The sequence below is a fragment of the Protopterus annectens genome, chromosome 17.part0 (genome assembly GCF_019279795.1).
Source record: "Protopterus annectens isolate FY-2018-M chromosome 17.part0, PAN1.0, whole genome shotgun sequence".
Classification (NCBI taxonomy): Eukaryota; Metazoa; Chordata; order Ceratodontiformes; family Protopteridae; genus Protopterus; species Protopterus annectens.
In genome coordinates, this window is record NC_056751.1 from 641062265 (window position 1) to 641078208 (window position 15944).

At 37.9% G+C, this 15944-nt stretch overlaps 1 protein-coding gene across 1 annotated transcript in view; it reads left to right on the top strand.

Annotated features, from left to right (window-relative positions):
* IGSF9 (immunoglobulin superfamily member 9) overlaps positions 1-15944 on the top strand; it is a 1174198-nt gene that overhangs the window by 1012923 nt on the left and 145331 nt on the right. The window contains exon 13 of the mRNA XM_044059432.1: positions 14220-14343. Coding sequence (XP_043915367.1) covers positions 14220-14343 — 124 coding nt within the window. The remainder of the gene's footprint in view (positions 1-14219; positions 14344-15944) is intronic.

Below are 15944 nucleotides of genomic sequence, written 5' to 3' on the forward strand. Positions count from 1 at the left end.
ACCAAACACGCACCCAACCAATAAATATATATATATATATATATATATATATATATATATATATATATATATGTATATATACACACATGCACACACACACAGATGTGTGTATAAATATATATATATATATATATATATATATATATATATATATATATATATATCTATATGTATGTATATATGGGTCTACTTCAGTACACTGACTTCCCATAACACCGAACCACATATAATCGAGACAACAACACTGAAAGTTCATTTTAACAAATGTTCAGAACATCATCATTTTAACATGGTAAAAGAGTGGTGTACCCCAGGGATCGGTATTGGGGCCCTTGTTGTTTGGGATATACTTCTCCGACGCCAAGCCAAAACCAGAGGTCTATGGCTGGCCAAGTTTGCAGATGACTGCAAGATGAGCACTGTCATTAATTCCCCTAGTAATGTAGACTTACTACAGGAGGGTCTCACCCAGATAAATCACTGGTTCCAGAAACATGGCCTCAAACTAAATGCCAAAAAAATGCATCATCATCATCCTGTTGGATAGAGTGACATCTTCACAAATGATTACATTAATAGCAATGTCCTAAGCGTGCAAGCATTTGTGAAGGACCTGGGCTCCCAAGTTGACAGCAATCTAACTTTTGACCACTATGTTGCCTCCGTTGTAAGGACAGCTTTCTACATAGCTTATCTCTTTAGTAAGGGTATTTCATCCAGGAAGAAGGAAGTCATAACTTCCCTGTATTCCTCCCTTATCACGCCCATCATTGAGTATAACGCCCCTTTCTGCATGTACCTGATGAAGCACATAAAGCAGCTGGAGGGACCACAGAAGTTCCTGACCAGGAGAATCCAGGGCTTCAAAAATCTATCCTGCATGGATAGGCTAAAAGACCTGGCCCTCTACTCTGTCTCATCAGACTCCTCGGAGGTGAGCTATGTCTTGCACACAGAGCAATCTCTGACCCCACCTTGATGAAATTGCTGCATATCTGCAAGCCAAACTCCATTCACGTGACCCACATGCCTAAAACCTCAGCCTGGTCTACAACATCAGTAGGGCTTGCTGGTGGGACAGATTTGTCTTCCAGAGGCTCTCCCATCTGTGAAATAAACTCCTTCTCCACATAAAGCAGAGTACTTCATTATTCCTCTTTAAGAGGAACCTGAATGAATGGATGGGAAATAGAAAATACACCTTTGAGATTTCACCTGTGTCACTGCTGAACAAGGGCATTGGGTGCTGACTTGTGGGAACAGGGGCTAATTTACTGGCTAGGCTTATAAGGGCTTCAGGGCCAGTAGCCTAATAACTTGCTGTGATAGCTATGCTATGAATATGGGAAATATATTTTTCATCTAGTCTGTACTGGCAATCACTGTTACAGTCTCTTGATATTCAGCAGGAACTCAGTTAACCAGTCAGCTCAGTGTCTTTCTCCTCGACTATTTCAAGATGTCCAGTGTTTCACCTGCAATACAATCACCAAAGCTGGACATAGTCCATCAACTCATGTTGTGACAGAACTGCCACTCCGGACTTCTTCTTGCAGTCCTGGCTTTGTAGCAATGTGTACACTGTTACACCTTTCACAGTGTAAATATGTAAATAATAAATATATATCAAGTACAAATTCTGTTCAGGTGATAATGTAAGCTTTATTTGCCCATTTAAACAATGATAATGTTAAATTTGGACATTTGTTAGTTAGGGAATAAGATGAATGTCAGTTTGCTGATCACACTAGATTAGAATTTTATTTATTCAGTGAAACTGCTTCAATGTCTGAGGTAGTAAAAAGTTCAGCTTTGTCCCAGAAGGAAATTTTACTGAGAATTAATAGATGGGGTATGCACTGTGTGGCACTATCTAATTAATAATTTTTATCTGATTTTTACATGTGATTTTTCATACTGAGTTTTAGTAGTAAGTATTAATGACTTTCTAGATGAGTATCTATTTGGATTTTTCTTCCAATACCCCCAGCTTAGAATATTTCTGAAATGTCTTCAGGTTCTGTACTCAAAGTTAGAACTCTACTGGTCATCCAACATTGTGATTTCAAAATACTCATAGGGGTATGCTAAATCCCTGCACTCTCCAGTTCTTTTCTGATTCTTGCATTGGTAACTTCCTCACTGCAGTGCATAAAATTTGAAATGTTTCCAAGATTTCTGGTAGCTGGCAAATCCCATCCGGGTCCTATACCAGCACTGTCAGAAAAAGGAGCACCATATGGGTATGTTTTCCAAGTGCCAGTACTTCAGGGTAACAATGTATGTCACCACATGAGGGCTTGCAAATGTGAAAGGTGGAGCCTGTCTGGATTGGGGAGAAGGACAATCAGTTTTGTACCATCCCTATCACCAGAGAATGGTGGCTCTAAATCCCCTGGTTTTCTTCTCTTATAGGAATCTGTTGTATTTTGAGAACAAGTGGACCTTCATAAGATTACTACAACCCTGGTTGCACATTTATTCTGTTAGACAGACAGTACCACTTACACAGCAGTTAACAGTCATGAGTACTCAGTAAAAGTATCTCAGAGAGTTTGACTCGTCCACTTTTCCAGGCTTGCGCCTCAGTGACTTCAAGAAGCATATCCCATGTAACATTTAATAGTGTATTAGTGCAAATGTTTAAACTTAGACAGTCACGCATCATAGAATTGTCAGTTTATGGTAACTAATATTGCAAATAAACATTCAAAATAACAGTGTAGACTAACATGATAGTAAAATCAGTTAAAAGGAAAAAAAAGCACTACACACAACTGAAGTGTTAGACTGCACTAAGATGCACACATTTGTATAGACTATATGTAAGGAACCTCCTAAATGAAGCAATGGAATCAGCAGTTTCTGGATGATAGTTCATTATCCCTGCTACATCAAGATATGTGGTATTACCAAACCTGATATGTACCTCTTGATGCATTATTGTCTGGGATCTCCACAAGGGATTCCACTGATTTCACTGTAGGTGGACTTCACTCTCATATCAGGGTGTTACCTTTAGATTCATTTTGTGCACTCAGAGTGTATACTAAGGTTTCAGATGTCTTGTAAAAGGAATAAATATCTTGTTCTCTTTCCTAGATCACTGACTCCTGCTGACCTCATTGACAGGCTGCCTTATAGCAACCCTAACTTATGCCTAATCAGTTATAGGTGCTGAGTAGAGATTCCATAAATAGTGAGAAATTCCTTCTGGCCTTGGTTAGAGGTTTGCTTTCAGCAGAAGAGAGTCTTATGCTCTTTGCTGTTGGTCATTCCTGCATGCAGACAGTACTTGCTTAAGTGGTCATAGAAGGGAATCAGAGCTTCAGGCCCTTCTGCACATCCTTGTGTAATGATGATCATAGTTTTTACAGTTCTGGCTGCACAACTGAAGATGTTTGTGTTGCACTGAACAGTGAGGTGTTAGGTCTGCTCATGCATGATATGCTAGTGTACAACTCCTGTCAGCAAAATTTAGAAAGAACGATGACTCCCAATGGTCTCAGTATGTGTCTTCTCTTGTTGCAGCCAAACCATTTGGAAGTCCTAATGGGCATATGAGTGAGTTGGGGAGCTCCTCATAATTTTAGGAAAAGTGGAGCCCTAGGAAAACATCTGTGACATAAATCAACTGGAATTAGCACTGATCCTCAGCTTTAAATCTCTTGAAGGAGAGGTAAGACCAGATTCCTTTGCATATCTTAAAGGCATCTAGGCAATTTGGTGCTATATGGGCATTTAGTATAAAATGCAGTCATACCCCTGTGTAGAGAGGAAGAGGAAGTCTGGCATTGGTCATAGACCTGGGCATGATTCTGAAAGTCATTCACATTCTGGAGTTTCAAAATATGCTTGAAGACTGAACCTGTGGCAACTTCTGTCCTCTCATGGAGCTGAGCATTAAGAAATTCTGGCTAATCAGGATCATGCAGGAGAGGGACATCCCAGAGTTTGATCTGTTCTGTACTCAAAACAATGTTGCCATCCCTTATCCTGTTCAGATTTGCACAGATTTGTAGCACATGGGAGTGTGGGTGGTGGATGCATTCTCCCCATAAAATGAAGTATTCCTGTCTGCATCTCTACTGTTCCCTCTGATCATACACTTCATGGTAAAATGGAAAGAAGAGAGAATAAAAGTCATCCTCAGTGCTTTATGCTGATTGAGAAAGCTGCATTTTCAAGCTAATAATCCATGGAGGTATGGGAATCTGTACCAGCATAATCCATGGATGTTAATAGTTGGCTCCACTACAAGACTTCTGACCAGACCATCCAGGATAAGTCTCAGAGGTGACAGAAGCTGGCAGGATACCTTCTTGTTTTCAGATGTATTCTGCTGAATCAAAGAGGTTCATCATCTTGGTAGAGAGGTATCCTGTGCAGTTGATTAGTTTGCAAGGGACCTGCTCTGTCTCAAGCATTTCGGATCTCAATTATTCCATGGTCAGAGTGTCACATTTTTGTGATCTCTACATAGCATGATTTTGTGCAGGCCACAACCATAGCTCAGCACTGGCATATTAAGTATTTCCTGTAAGGAATTTTGCATCTTAGCCCACCTTTGCAGAAGTCTTCCCTTGCTTTGAAATTTAACTTCATTATTGAAAAGCTTATCCACCCTCCATTTTTAGCAGCTGGTTCTGTGTATCAGAGGTTTGTTATCTCAAAAATACAATTCTGGTTGGCTATCACTTCTTCTGGCAGGATCTTTATGGTTCAAGCACTAAAGTGTTTGGTATCCTACTTAGTTTTTCACAAAGATTGGGAATCTCTTATTAGTAATCATCACTTGCTCCAAAAACTGTCCTTAATTCAATTCATTCATCTCCCTGTTTTTTTTTTCACACTAGGATGTAGTATCTAGACGATCCAGAGCTATTCCTACTCTGGACATGCACTGCATGCCCCAATACATCAAGTTTTATCAGGATGGAGCATAGTCATAGAATGATTAACTATATGTTTTTCTCCTTTGCAGCAGGCAATGGTGAAATTGCACTGTACAAAGAATTGAAAGGTAGTGGATTATTTAAGTGTATCATGTTGCAGTAAATTTACTTGATGGCAGAAGGAGACACTAAGCTTACGTAGCCTGCTGCTACTGTTCCATGTCCTACGGAATGCCTCTGTGGAGTCCCAGTCCACCACACATAGGCCATTCCATTTCATGCATCCAAAACTCTTTCTATGAAGTACTTTTGGAGATCTAGGGAGATGTTTACAGCGTACCACGCAATGGAAATGCTACTTTTTTAGTACATTCCACCAATAGTGTGGCTGCTTCAGATGCACACCTCAAACATTGTCTTAGCAATCAGTTCACACTTGCTCCAGGCATCATTCTTTGTATATTGATTATAGGAGTCCTGCATCCTTTATCTAAACAATGTTTCATTCTAAACAGCATTTTCCTTGATTGTTGGTCTTCATCCAACTCTTAACTCTTAAACAAAATTATTTTTTCACTGTTTTTTCCAGTAGTTACCCATATAAGTTAAAGTCATATATAGTACATGTAGACTCAGCATATCAACTGATACGTGAAGATACTCTTTGCAGTGAGGACTTGTTATCCTCCTGTGTCTTGACAACCTCCACATCCTGCATATGTTGCTGATTTTTTTCTGTAAACTGGTCAAGCATTTTATTTTTCATTCATTTATTACCTTGGCTCTCCCCTGAAAAGAAGTCACAAGGCTAGTGGGATTAACTTGGTCAATAAAGAGTAAATAAATTCTTTATTTATATTTTTGTGTATATATTTATTGTAGCTCCCTGGTTGTGCACATTCAGTTCATGGAGCTGAAATTGGAGCACAGGAGCAGACTGTACCCTGCTTGCCTTGTGCAGAACACAATTGCATCTCCCACCTGAAGGTTTATCTCTGTAAGCATGTCAGTCAAAAAAGAAGTAAGAAACCTGTCAGGAATATCAAAAGAGGAAATCCCAGCAGTTATAGGCTGTGGAGAGCCTTTTCACAGATCATTTAATATGAACAGGGACATAAATGTTGTTTCTGGGTAAGTCTGTACTAGACATTGAACTATGATTGTTATTAATCCCAACTTTGTGTGAATGTGTGCCTTATTTGACAGTGTAATGCTGAAGTTTCAGACTTTCCCAATTCTATTAATGCAGTTGTGGGTAGTTTTATATGATTGGAGTAAAATGTATTAAAACATCTGATTTGATTTTAAGAAATGATTCTCTAGTCTCGGCTAACGACAAAGCCAGTAAAATGTAAAGTAGCTTTCTGCTGGCAGACCTGGATTTGTACTGTGATATATACACATTACTATTTACACAGGTTTGTGTCTTCTGGCATTGCTGTACTTTCCTGTGTTGCATCTGTCTGCGTTCTGCTGTTGATTTTGATAACTGCTGGGTAGGCTGTTATTTTTCTGTAACAACTTTCTGCCCTTCTCTTTTATTGCCATTTTTATATGATTTAGGCCTAAGCCTGTTACTCAGTCATCTTTTGATAAATAAGCCCATGTTGCAGTTATCAGCAATTATGGTTATGGGTACTGAGAGACTAAATGAAATGAGGACATCTATAAATGACAAAAGTATCTATCTGATTGGTAGCAGAGTGAGAAGAGCCATATCCAACACCAGGCAACCTAGGCAGTTGCATACGACCCACTGAATAGGAGGGGGTTGAAGAAGGCTGCCACAGCATTTCATTTTTAATTAAAAAAAAAAATGACATGTCTGTTTTTAAAACAGTGTTCTTTAGAAATGCACTCTGCATCTGTGTATTTGCTGACACACGTTCATCTACAGTCCCGCTGCTTTGATGTACGCACAGATATTTTTGTTGCTGCTGCTTCTTCTTAAGTTGCTTCATTCCTTTCCTGCAAACATAATGGATGTTTGTTCATTTCCATGCATATTTTTGTTTTTGCTGCTTCTCCTTCTTAAGTTGCTTGAGTTTCTTTCCTGCAAATGAGACAGACGTTCATTCTATAGAAATTTCTTCTTTTCAATGACATATATTCCTTTTGTTGACATAGCTTCCTTCCTTTCTTTAAGGGTGTGTGCATGTGCGAGTGTATGTGTTTGTGTGTGCACCTGTGCGTGTGTGTGTGTGTGTGCATGTGTGTGTACATGTGCGCCTGTGTGCGTGTGTGCGTGTGTGTGTGTGTGTGTGTGTGTGTGTGTGTGTGTGTGTGTGTGTGTGTGTGTGTGTGTGTAAAATATCCTAGTATCCTAATTAGCAATGGCAGATTAGTTAATTAACTTTCTCAAGCGCTAACCCTATACCTTGGTTACCAGAGACAAGAGGCTGAATCCTCTAACTACTAGACTATTTAAGAGTTTCAGTGCATTTTTCAAGGAATTGTGAGTTTCAGAGCACTCCCACAGTATATAGATGGATTATTGATAATGCAATGTAGTTTGGGGGGATAGGGGTGCTACAGTCCTGAGTGTGTTCTCCTCTGGATTAGATGCCTAGTAACTATATTACCTGTCAATGGTTTGTTGGCCATTCTCTATTGCAATATTACCAGCTTACCAATTTTTTTATGTAATATAGGCAATTTATTCTTCAAGGGCAGAAGGCACTGAGTTTGTAGATGAAACATTTAAATGAAAGGTTGTTTGCTACCAGCAACCTCTTCATTAATTACAGATCTCCTTAATGCGGAATTATTCAGCTAACTTTTACTTCTGCAGATGTTGTGCATATTTACTGATATTGCTGGATTGTAATGAAGTTTGTGTGGCTTTTTATGGTTGAAATGTTCTAAAGTTAGTTTAGTCATTATTGGTTCATACATTTTGTTTCATTGCTTACTGGAAGCAATGTTCAAAACTGCAAATTTAAAACATGCTCTAACAAGTGTTGCTGTATTATAGAAGGAATATAATTTAATACAGTCAGGAAGGTGAATCAAAGAACTCATGCATGTATGCATAGTCCTAAAATGTATGCAAGGGGTCTATGGTTAGAAAACAGCCCAAAGGTAAACTTAATCAACCTCTGGCTAGATGTATTTTCTTTGAATGAGGGTTTCAATGCCATTTCAAGAGCAAATATGTTTACTGTTCCTGCTAAGTCTGTTTTTATTCTGAGACTGTATTGTTTTGTTTTGCAAATGGCTGTCAGTGTTTGTGCTACAAAATTTGAAATAATTTTAAGTTAAATCCAAATATCTGTAATCATTGTAGAAGTAAAGCAGAGAATAGTATGCACACTGACAGGTTTGAACAGCAGGTATGGTAACTAAGGAGAATTAGCCATGTAATGGAAAAATGGAATGGTCGTGGGGGTGGGGGTGGGGGAACTGCTGCCATGGGGGGGGTGACTGCTGTGGGGGGACTGTTTTTCATACAATTGTGGTTTTCTGGCAAATTTGTAGCAAATCATTAAAGACTGAAATTAGAAAATAATGACAGACATTTGAGTTTCAGACTTCATACCCTTCATAAAATTCATGCTAATGCACAACTTGTTATTCTATCAACTTTCTAAGTTTGTAAGAGCAATATTTAAAAAATCTCTCTATTTTTCTGCCCTTGTCTCACTTTTATTCATGGCTTTGTCTAGATTTCTTGTTCTAAGAGGTTGATAGGTATAGATGGGGGGGCATGATCCATTACCCTGCCTAGTGCTCCATTTGACCATGATCTGGCTTCTGCCAGTGAGCAGTTATCAGTAGCTATCTAAACTAGCATTTCACTACCTCTGAGTATGAGAACCTGACTGTCCTAAAGTATTTTATATTTCTGATAGGAAAATGTCCTTGTTTACAAACTTAATTTCAATTTATTTAACACAACTTTTTGACTGATGCTCTTAAGGGCATTCCTGTTTTACACAGTTACATACCTTTCGTCCTTTCATTATTCAGTAAATGTATATGGTTAATCTAGTAAAAAAGCTGAACGCAAAGTATTAAATGTTTATTAAGAAAGTGCATTGTATCCCATTTCAAAAAGTAAGCTATTCCTTTGTTTCATGTACTACAGTTCAGAAGATGCAAGATGAGTTAACATTAAATGTATTACAGTGAGGTGTTTGTGACTGCACTTACAGGAAGTACTCAGATCTGCATTCATGTCTAACATGATACACAGGCTACACTTAAAGAAACTGTTCATATTTGCATTTGTCTGTGACATGTTATACAGTCTGCAATTACAAATTTGCAAGATGAGCTGTGCAGCAGCTGTGATGTGCATATTCAGCGTTTGTGGACCTGTGTACTATGTCTGCTCTTGGGCCAAGAGGATGCACATTACAGATGTCTCTTTTGTTTAAGACATTCTGAAACTCTCAGGACTCTGATTCCAACCCCCCCACACACACACACACCTCCGGGATTTTTTTCCCTTTAAACAAAAGGTTTTGTCACCATTTTAACAACAGCACAAATGACATGTAGGTGTAGCGGATTATGATCAGATAATCTAAAATCACATCCAACTTCAGATGTGTTTGAGGTATGAATGTCAAGAAATTTACCTTGAGAGTGAAGTTCAAGAGGTAAATAATTGCAACCATGTTCCGAAAGTATAACAACTGAATTAAACTGGAAAGACCTGATCACAGAACTTGGAGTTTTAGCTACTCTTGTGTACTGCAATAGTTATGGAAAAAAAAGTGTAGGAGCACTTTGTTTGTTACAGCTTTGAAAACTGCATCATACTTAACCACTGCACCGGAGAGACTGGCAACCTCAGAAAAGTAGCAGGAAGTACAAAAAGCTTTAAGACCTGTTAAACACTTCATTTATAGGTTCATAGGTAAGTTCTAGGCTAGCTGCTGTTGTGGGCCATTTTAAGCCTAGCTGAATTCCCTTTCTGTGTTTGAATTAGCCTTTCTTCCAACTACTCTCACTTGCTTTGTTTTCACACCTCCCTATATAGTGCTATGCTGCTATCCCTGTAGCACAAGCCATCTCAGTCATTATGGCTACATTTAAGCTGTTAAGTGTAATTCCATCTTTCCACCCATGTTTTAACTTAGTAAACCACTTCTTGAACTAAATGTTATAATATATTTTGCATATGATCTGTAGTTGTTTAATATAGCATATATTTTATCTGTGAATATGTTTTGTTAATTTCCTGTGTGGCTCTATTAACCCATTCGGTGGCAGCCAATGGTCCATTATGATCAGTACTACCACAGTAAATAAATACAAATAAATTAAAAGTAAATAAATCCCATTTGATCAGAGAATGGCCTTATCTATACCAATCATCAATAATTATGTATTTCACCTAATGAGAATAACTGGGATGAAACTATCGATAATTTGAGGGGGCCCATGTGTGGGGTAAAGCATTTAAGAGCTGCCTTTGTCCATTAGGGGCAGTACTGGGGTAAACATTCTGTTTTTCATCAATAGATACAAGCTGTGCTTGAATATGGGCAGGGATGATCTTTGCTTAATGTGGATGGGGAGTCTGTTCAAAAGAGGTGGTGTCCTCTGTGAGATGTACTGCTCCCTCCAAACTGTTCTGTTGATGTTGCAGAAGAGGTTTAGATGCATACTCAGGTAAACCCTCACATATTCCCTGGATTAATCTAAAGTGGGAGATGCAGAATCCCTTGTTTTGTTTAGATCTGTTTGTAATGTAAAATATGTAGCAGGATAGTGCCATTTAAAAATGTATTTATTGCAGCAATTCAGATGTTGTAAGAAGTGGTATTAATGGGCAGTTAATTTTACTTTGATACCCTGTAGTAGTGTTGTTATGTTTGGTTTGGTAGTGTGTAGTATGCTGTTAATTTGGGTTAGGCACTGTATACTACTAGTGTTGCTAATTTTAGTTTGTTACTGTATAGTAGTACTGCTGTTAATTTTAGTTTGGTATGCTGTAGTAGTGCTGTTAATTTAGTTTGTTACTGTATTGTAGCACTGCTGTTAATTTTAGTTTGCTACTCGGTAGTAGTGCTGTTAATTTTAGGTTGATACTGTATAGTAGCACTGCTGTTAATTTTAGTTTGGTACTCTGTAGTAATGCTGTTAATTTTAATTTGTTACTGTATAGTAGCACTGCTGTTAATTTTAGTTTGGTACTCTGTAGTAGTGCTGTTAATTTTAGGTTGATACTGTATAGTAGCACTGCTGTTAATTTTAGTTTGGTACTCTGTAGTAGTGCTGTTAATTTTAGTTGGGTACTGTGTAGTAATGCTGTTAATTTTAATTTGTTACTGTATAGTAGCACTGCTGATAATTTTAGTTTGGTACTCTGTAGTAGTGCTGTTAATTTTAATTTGTTACTGTATAGTAGCACTGCTGTTAATTTTAGTTTGGTACTCTGTAGTAATGCTGTTAATTTTAATTTGTTACTGTATAGTAGCACTGCTGTTAATTTTAGTTTGGTACTCTGTAGTAGTGCTGTTAATTTTAGGTTGTTACTGTATAGTAGCACTGCTGTTAATTTTTGTTTGGTACTCTGTAGTAATGCTGTTAATTTTAGTTTGGTACTCTGTAGTAGTGCTGTTAATTTTAGTTGGGTACTCTGTAGTAGTGCTGTTAATTTTAGGTTGTTACTGTATAGTAGCACTGCTGCTAATTTTAATTTGGTACTCTGTAGTAGTGCTGTTAATTTTAGTTTGGTACTGTATAGTAGTACTGCTGTTAATTTTAATTCGGTACTCTGTAGTAGTGCTGTTAATTTTAGTTTGGTACTGTATAGTAGCACTGCTGTTAATTTTAGTTTGGTACTCTGTAGCAATGCTTTTAATTTTAGTTTAGTACTGTATAGTAGCACTGCTGTTAATTTTAATTTGGTACTCTGTAGTAGTGCTGTTAATTTTAGTTTGGTATTGTATAGTAGCACTGCTGTTAATTTTAGTTTGGTACTGTGTAGTAGTGCTGTTAATTTTAGTTTGGTACTATATAGTGGTGCTGCTAGTTTTAGTCTGAGACTGTCAGAGACATAGCTGGTTAATCTACTGCCCTGTGCAGGTCCTATGAACTTGCACTACCCCTGAGCTCTTCAAATGAAGAGCAAAAAATGTCTTCTGCTTAGTGCAGCAAGTCGATTGACTTCCTGTAGTACAAGAGCCAATCTATACCCCATCCCAAGCTCTCAACTTAAGAGCAATAAATAAAGTGTTTAGATTACTATAGGATACTATTTGGCTTCCTACAGTAAATCAGCCAATTGTGAACCCCCCCCCCCCTTGCTAGTCTTGAGAAGAGCAAAACAAAAAAGTCTTTATTTTAGTCTAGTAAGTAAATTTCCATCCTACAGTCAATCTGCCAATCACATGCCACCAAATCAATGTCCCCTCTTCTCTCAAAGTTAAAAAAAAATCGTCTTCACTTATTGTGCAATTGTTTACCTGCAGTTCATCAGCCAATTCACAGTCCCTAGAGCTTTAAGAGAAGAACAACAACAAAAAAAAAAACACTGCATTCAATTCCCTTTCTGTTCTGGCATTTTGGTACAGAAAAAAAAATAGCAAAGCTCCCTATTATGCCCATAACACTTTTCACCCAAGGCAGTTGTCCCCTTCACTATCCTTACTATGCTACTGAATACTGTACAACAGTGTTGTTAGCTTTGGTTTAGTGCTGTGCAGTAGTGCTCTTAGCTTTAGTTTAGTGCTGATTAAGTGCTATTAGCTTTAGTTTGGCACTGTGTAGTATTGCTGCTAATTTAGTTTGAAACTGTGTCATAGTGCTGGTACCTTTAGTTTGGTGCTGTGTAATAGTACTGTTAACTTCAATTTGGTGCTATGTAGTAGTGCTGTTAGCTTTAGTTTGGTGCTGTATAGTAGTGCTCTTAGCTTTAGTTTGGTGCTGTATCATAGTGCTCTTAGTTTTAGTTTGGTGCTGTATCGTAGTGCTCTTAGCTTTAGTTGGTGCTATGTAGTAATGCTGTTAGCTTTAATTTGGTACTCTGTAGTAGTGTTGTTAGCATTAGTTTGACACTGTATAGTAGTGCTAATTAACTTTAGTTTCGCACTGTGTGGTAGTGTTGTTAGATTTAGTTTGTGGTGTGTAGTTGTACTGTTAGCTTTAGTTTGGGACTGTGTGGTAGTGCTGTTAGCTTTAGGTTGGTGCTATGTAGTTGTGCTGTTAGGTTTAGTTTGGTGCTGTGTAGTAATGCGGTTAGGTTTAGTTTGGTACTCTGTAGTAGTGTTGTTAGCATTAGTTTGGCACTGTATAGTAGTGCTATTACCTTTAGTTTGGCACTGTGTAGTAATGCTGTTAGCTTTAGTTTGGTACACTGTAGTAGTGTTGTTAGCATTAGTTTGACACTGTATAGTAGTGCTATTACCTTTAGTTTGGCACTGTGTAGTAATGCTGTTAGCTTTAGTTTGGTACTCTGTAGTAGTGTTGTTAGCTTTAGTTTGGCGCTGTATATTAGTGCTGTTAGCTTGACTTTGGCACTATGTGGTAGTGCTGTTAGCTTTAGTTTGGTGCTGTGTAGTTGTACTGTTAGCCTTTGTTTGGTACTCTATAGTAGTACTGTTAGCATTAGTTTGCTACTCTGTAGCAGTGCAGAGTGTTAATTCTTGACTGATATATACTTCAACTTAATAGTTTTTGATTGAATGAAAATTTCAGTGAGGTACCAAGGAAAAGGTATGTTTTTGCACAGTGTTCATTGTGACTGTTTCACACATAGTTTGGGTCTCTATTCCACACTGGCATCTTAAGAAGTTGAGACCTTTGCAGATGTGGATCATGAAGATAATGTTATAATAAGTAAATCATTTTCACTTTTATGTTTTAATAAAATAAATATAAAAAAAATACTATTTTTAGTGAGTCTTTTGAGATTTTTTAAACCACCTGGGTTTCTCTGGAGCAAGGGATCTTGGTGCGACAGCTCAAGTGAAGTCTTAAGTTCTGTCAGATGTTATACATTGTTACACATTTTATCCACTTGTCACAACTTATGACACAGTTTCATATCGACAGTTTGACAGGTATGATGAGGTGGGGGAGCAACATGACAATTAAGGCATGCATTGCAAATTGATTGCAGTATCTGGCAGAACTCCATATAAATGAATAGTGCTTTTCATATAATAATTTACTGGTTGATCTGCTGTATCATTACTTGCTTTTTATGCACACCCACTTGTTTATGTATGTATGTGTTTGTTTTATATGTTTATGTACTTATGTATTGTTTATTGTATCTCTTTATTTCAGGTACATGTGACATTGATTTGATACTGTGCTACAGTAATACTGATAGTGAATGGTTTTATTATTCTAAATCTTATGCAGGTACTAGTCCTCATGCAGCCTTGAACATCTCTGTCCTAGCACTGATGAATGGTGCCAATGTGTCCTGGGAGCCTGGATTCGATGGAGGCTATGTCCAAAGATTCAGCGTCTGGTATGCTCCTTTGTGAGTGAACACTGAGTGTGGTAGTCTTAGTTCCTTTAGTATCTTTCTTCTTTCCTTCCACTTCCTATGACCTTTAGTAATGTCTTTCGCTTTGCTTGTAGCAAGCAGGCTTTTTTGATTTTTTGTCTTGTCATTTTACTTTAATCCACCCATGTCTGTCTTCTTTTGGCTCAGTAAGTGACTACGTATGATGTTACCATTTGATACTCACATAGCATATCTCTGTGGGTATAACAAGACCACAAACCATCATTTCACATCATGTGTGTAGGTGGCATCTTTTGCCAGTTATGTGCATTTATTTGGCAAGGACAGCTGTGTTTCATTTTAACCAAAGAGGTGTGAGTAGATCATACAAAAAAGACATGATATGAAGTCAGCAGAGTAGAGAAAGAGAGAGGGGCAAGCCAGAAATCGACCACAACTGATACGCAATAAGCAGTTGCACCCTTCATACTAGATGTGTCCCCAATTTTGTCACATCAGAAGTATATCACTGCCCTTCAAAGATGAAACTTAACAGCCTTCACAATAATTTACAGTCTTTCTGCAGAATACTACTCCAACCCTTTGTATTAAAATTCTACAGTGACTACATCCCTTTCTGGCCAGGAGACCACTGTTGCTTGAACTAAGTCATGGGGGGGTTGTTGTCAGCTAGCTCAATGTGTAGCTGTTGCCATATAAAAAGAATCTTCCAGACTGCTGCATCTGATGCCATCTCCAAGATAAAGACTGCTGTGATGAGTATGCCCTTGTCAGGAGAAGCATAGATGTGGCTGATTAACACCCCTGTCTGCCTTCATCTGTGTTTCTCTTCATTTCAGACCTGGGTTCTTGATGTCAATACTATGATAACATTAATGCAGACAAGGCTAACTAAGGTTCTCTAATTTGTAACAAATAGGAGGCACACTGTCAGCCCATTTGCATATGTACAAGGTTTGACATTTGCATGTGATTCTGGCATCCCAGAGCTTGTTCTGCAGCTGTGTAATATAAAGAAAGGCCTTGACAGCAAAGGGATTTTGTATGTTCCAAGTTAGATGTAGCTTTCTCTGGGTGAAAGGGTTTGACTTGTTTGTACATCACTTGTGCACACCGCATTCAGCTAATGTATTGTGAACATGAGACACTGCATGTTTGAATGCAGTTTTCTAAAATGGATGTAAAATATAATTAATTTGAATGGGCAATAATCCCATAATTGTATGATATTTCATAAACAACCCATAGCAACCCAACCAATTAGGTAAGTGGTGTAAAAAATTCCAGAAAGAAATAAAGATGAAGAACCAAAAACTAATTTCTGAAAAGGCAGACATTATCACTCAGCCAGCACTCCATTCCAAACTCCTGTAAACAGTCAGGCTTGCTTAGGAGAAATACATATCTAGACATAAAATGGCATTCACTGCAGCTTCAATACTGACCAAGCTGTTACTGTTCAGAACATGTTGTGGGTTTAGTACTAATTATCCACTTATTGTTGGATACCTTTAATGTTGCTAATGTTGAAATCATTGTTAAATATAATAACATTAACTTATACATCTTTAACCCCCCCCCCCCCACACACACACACACACACACACACACAC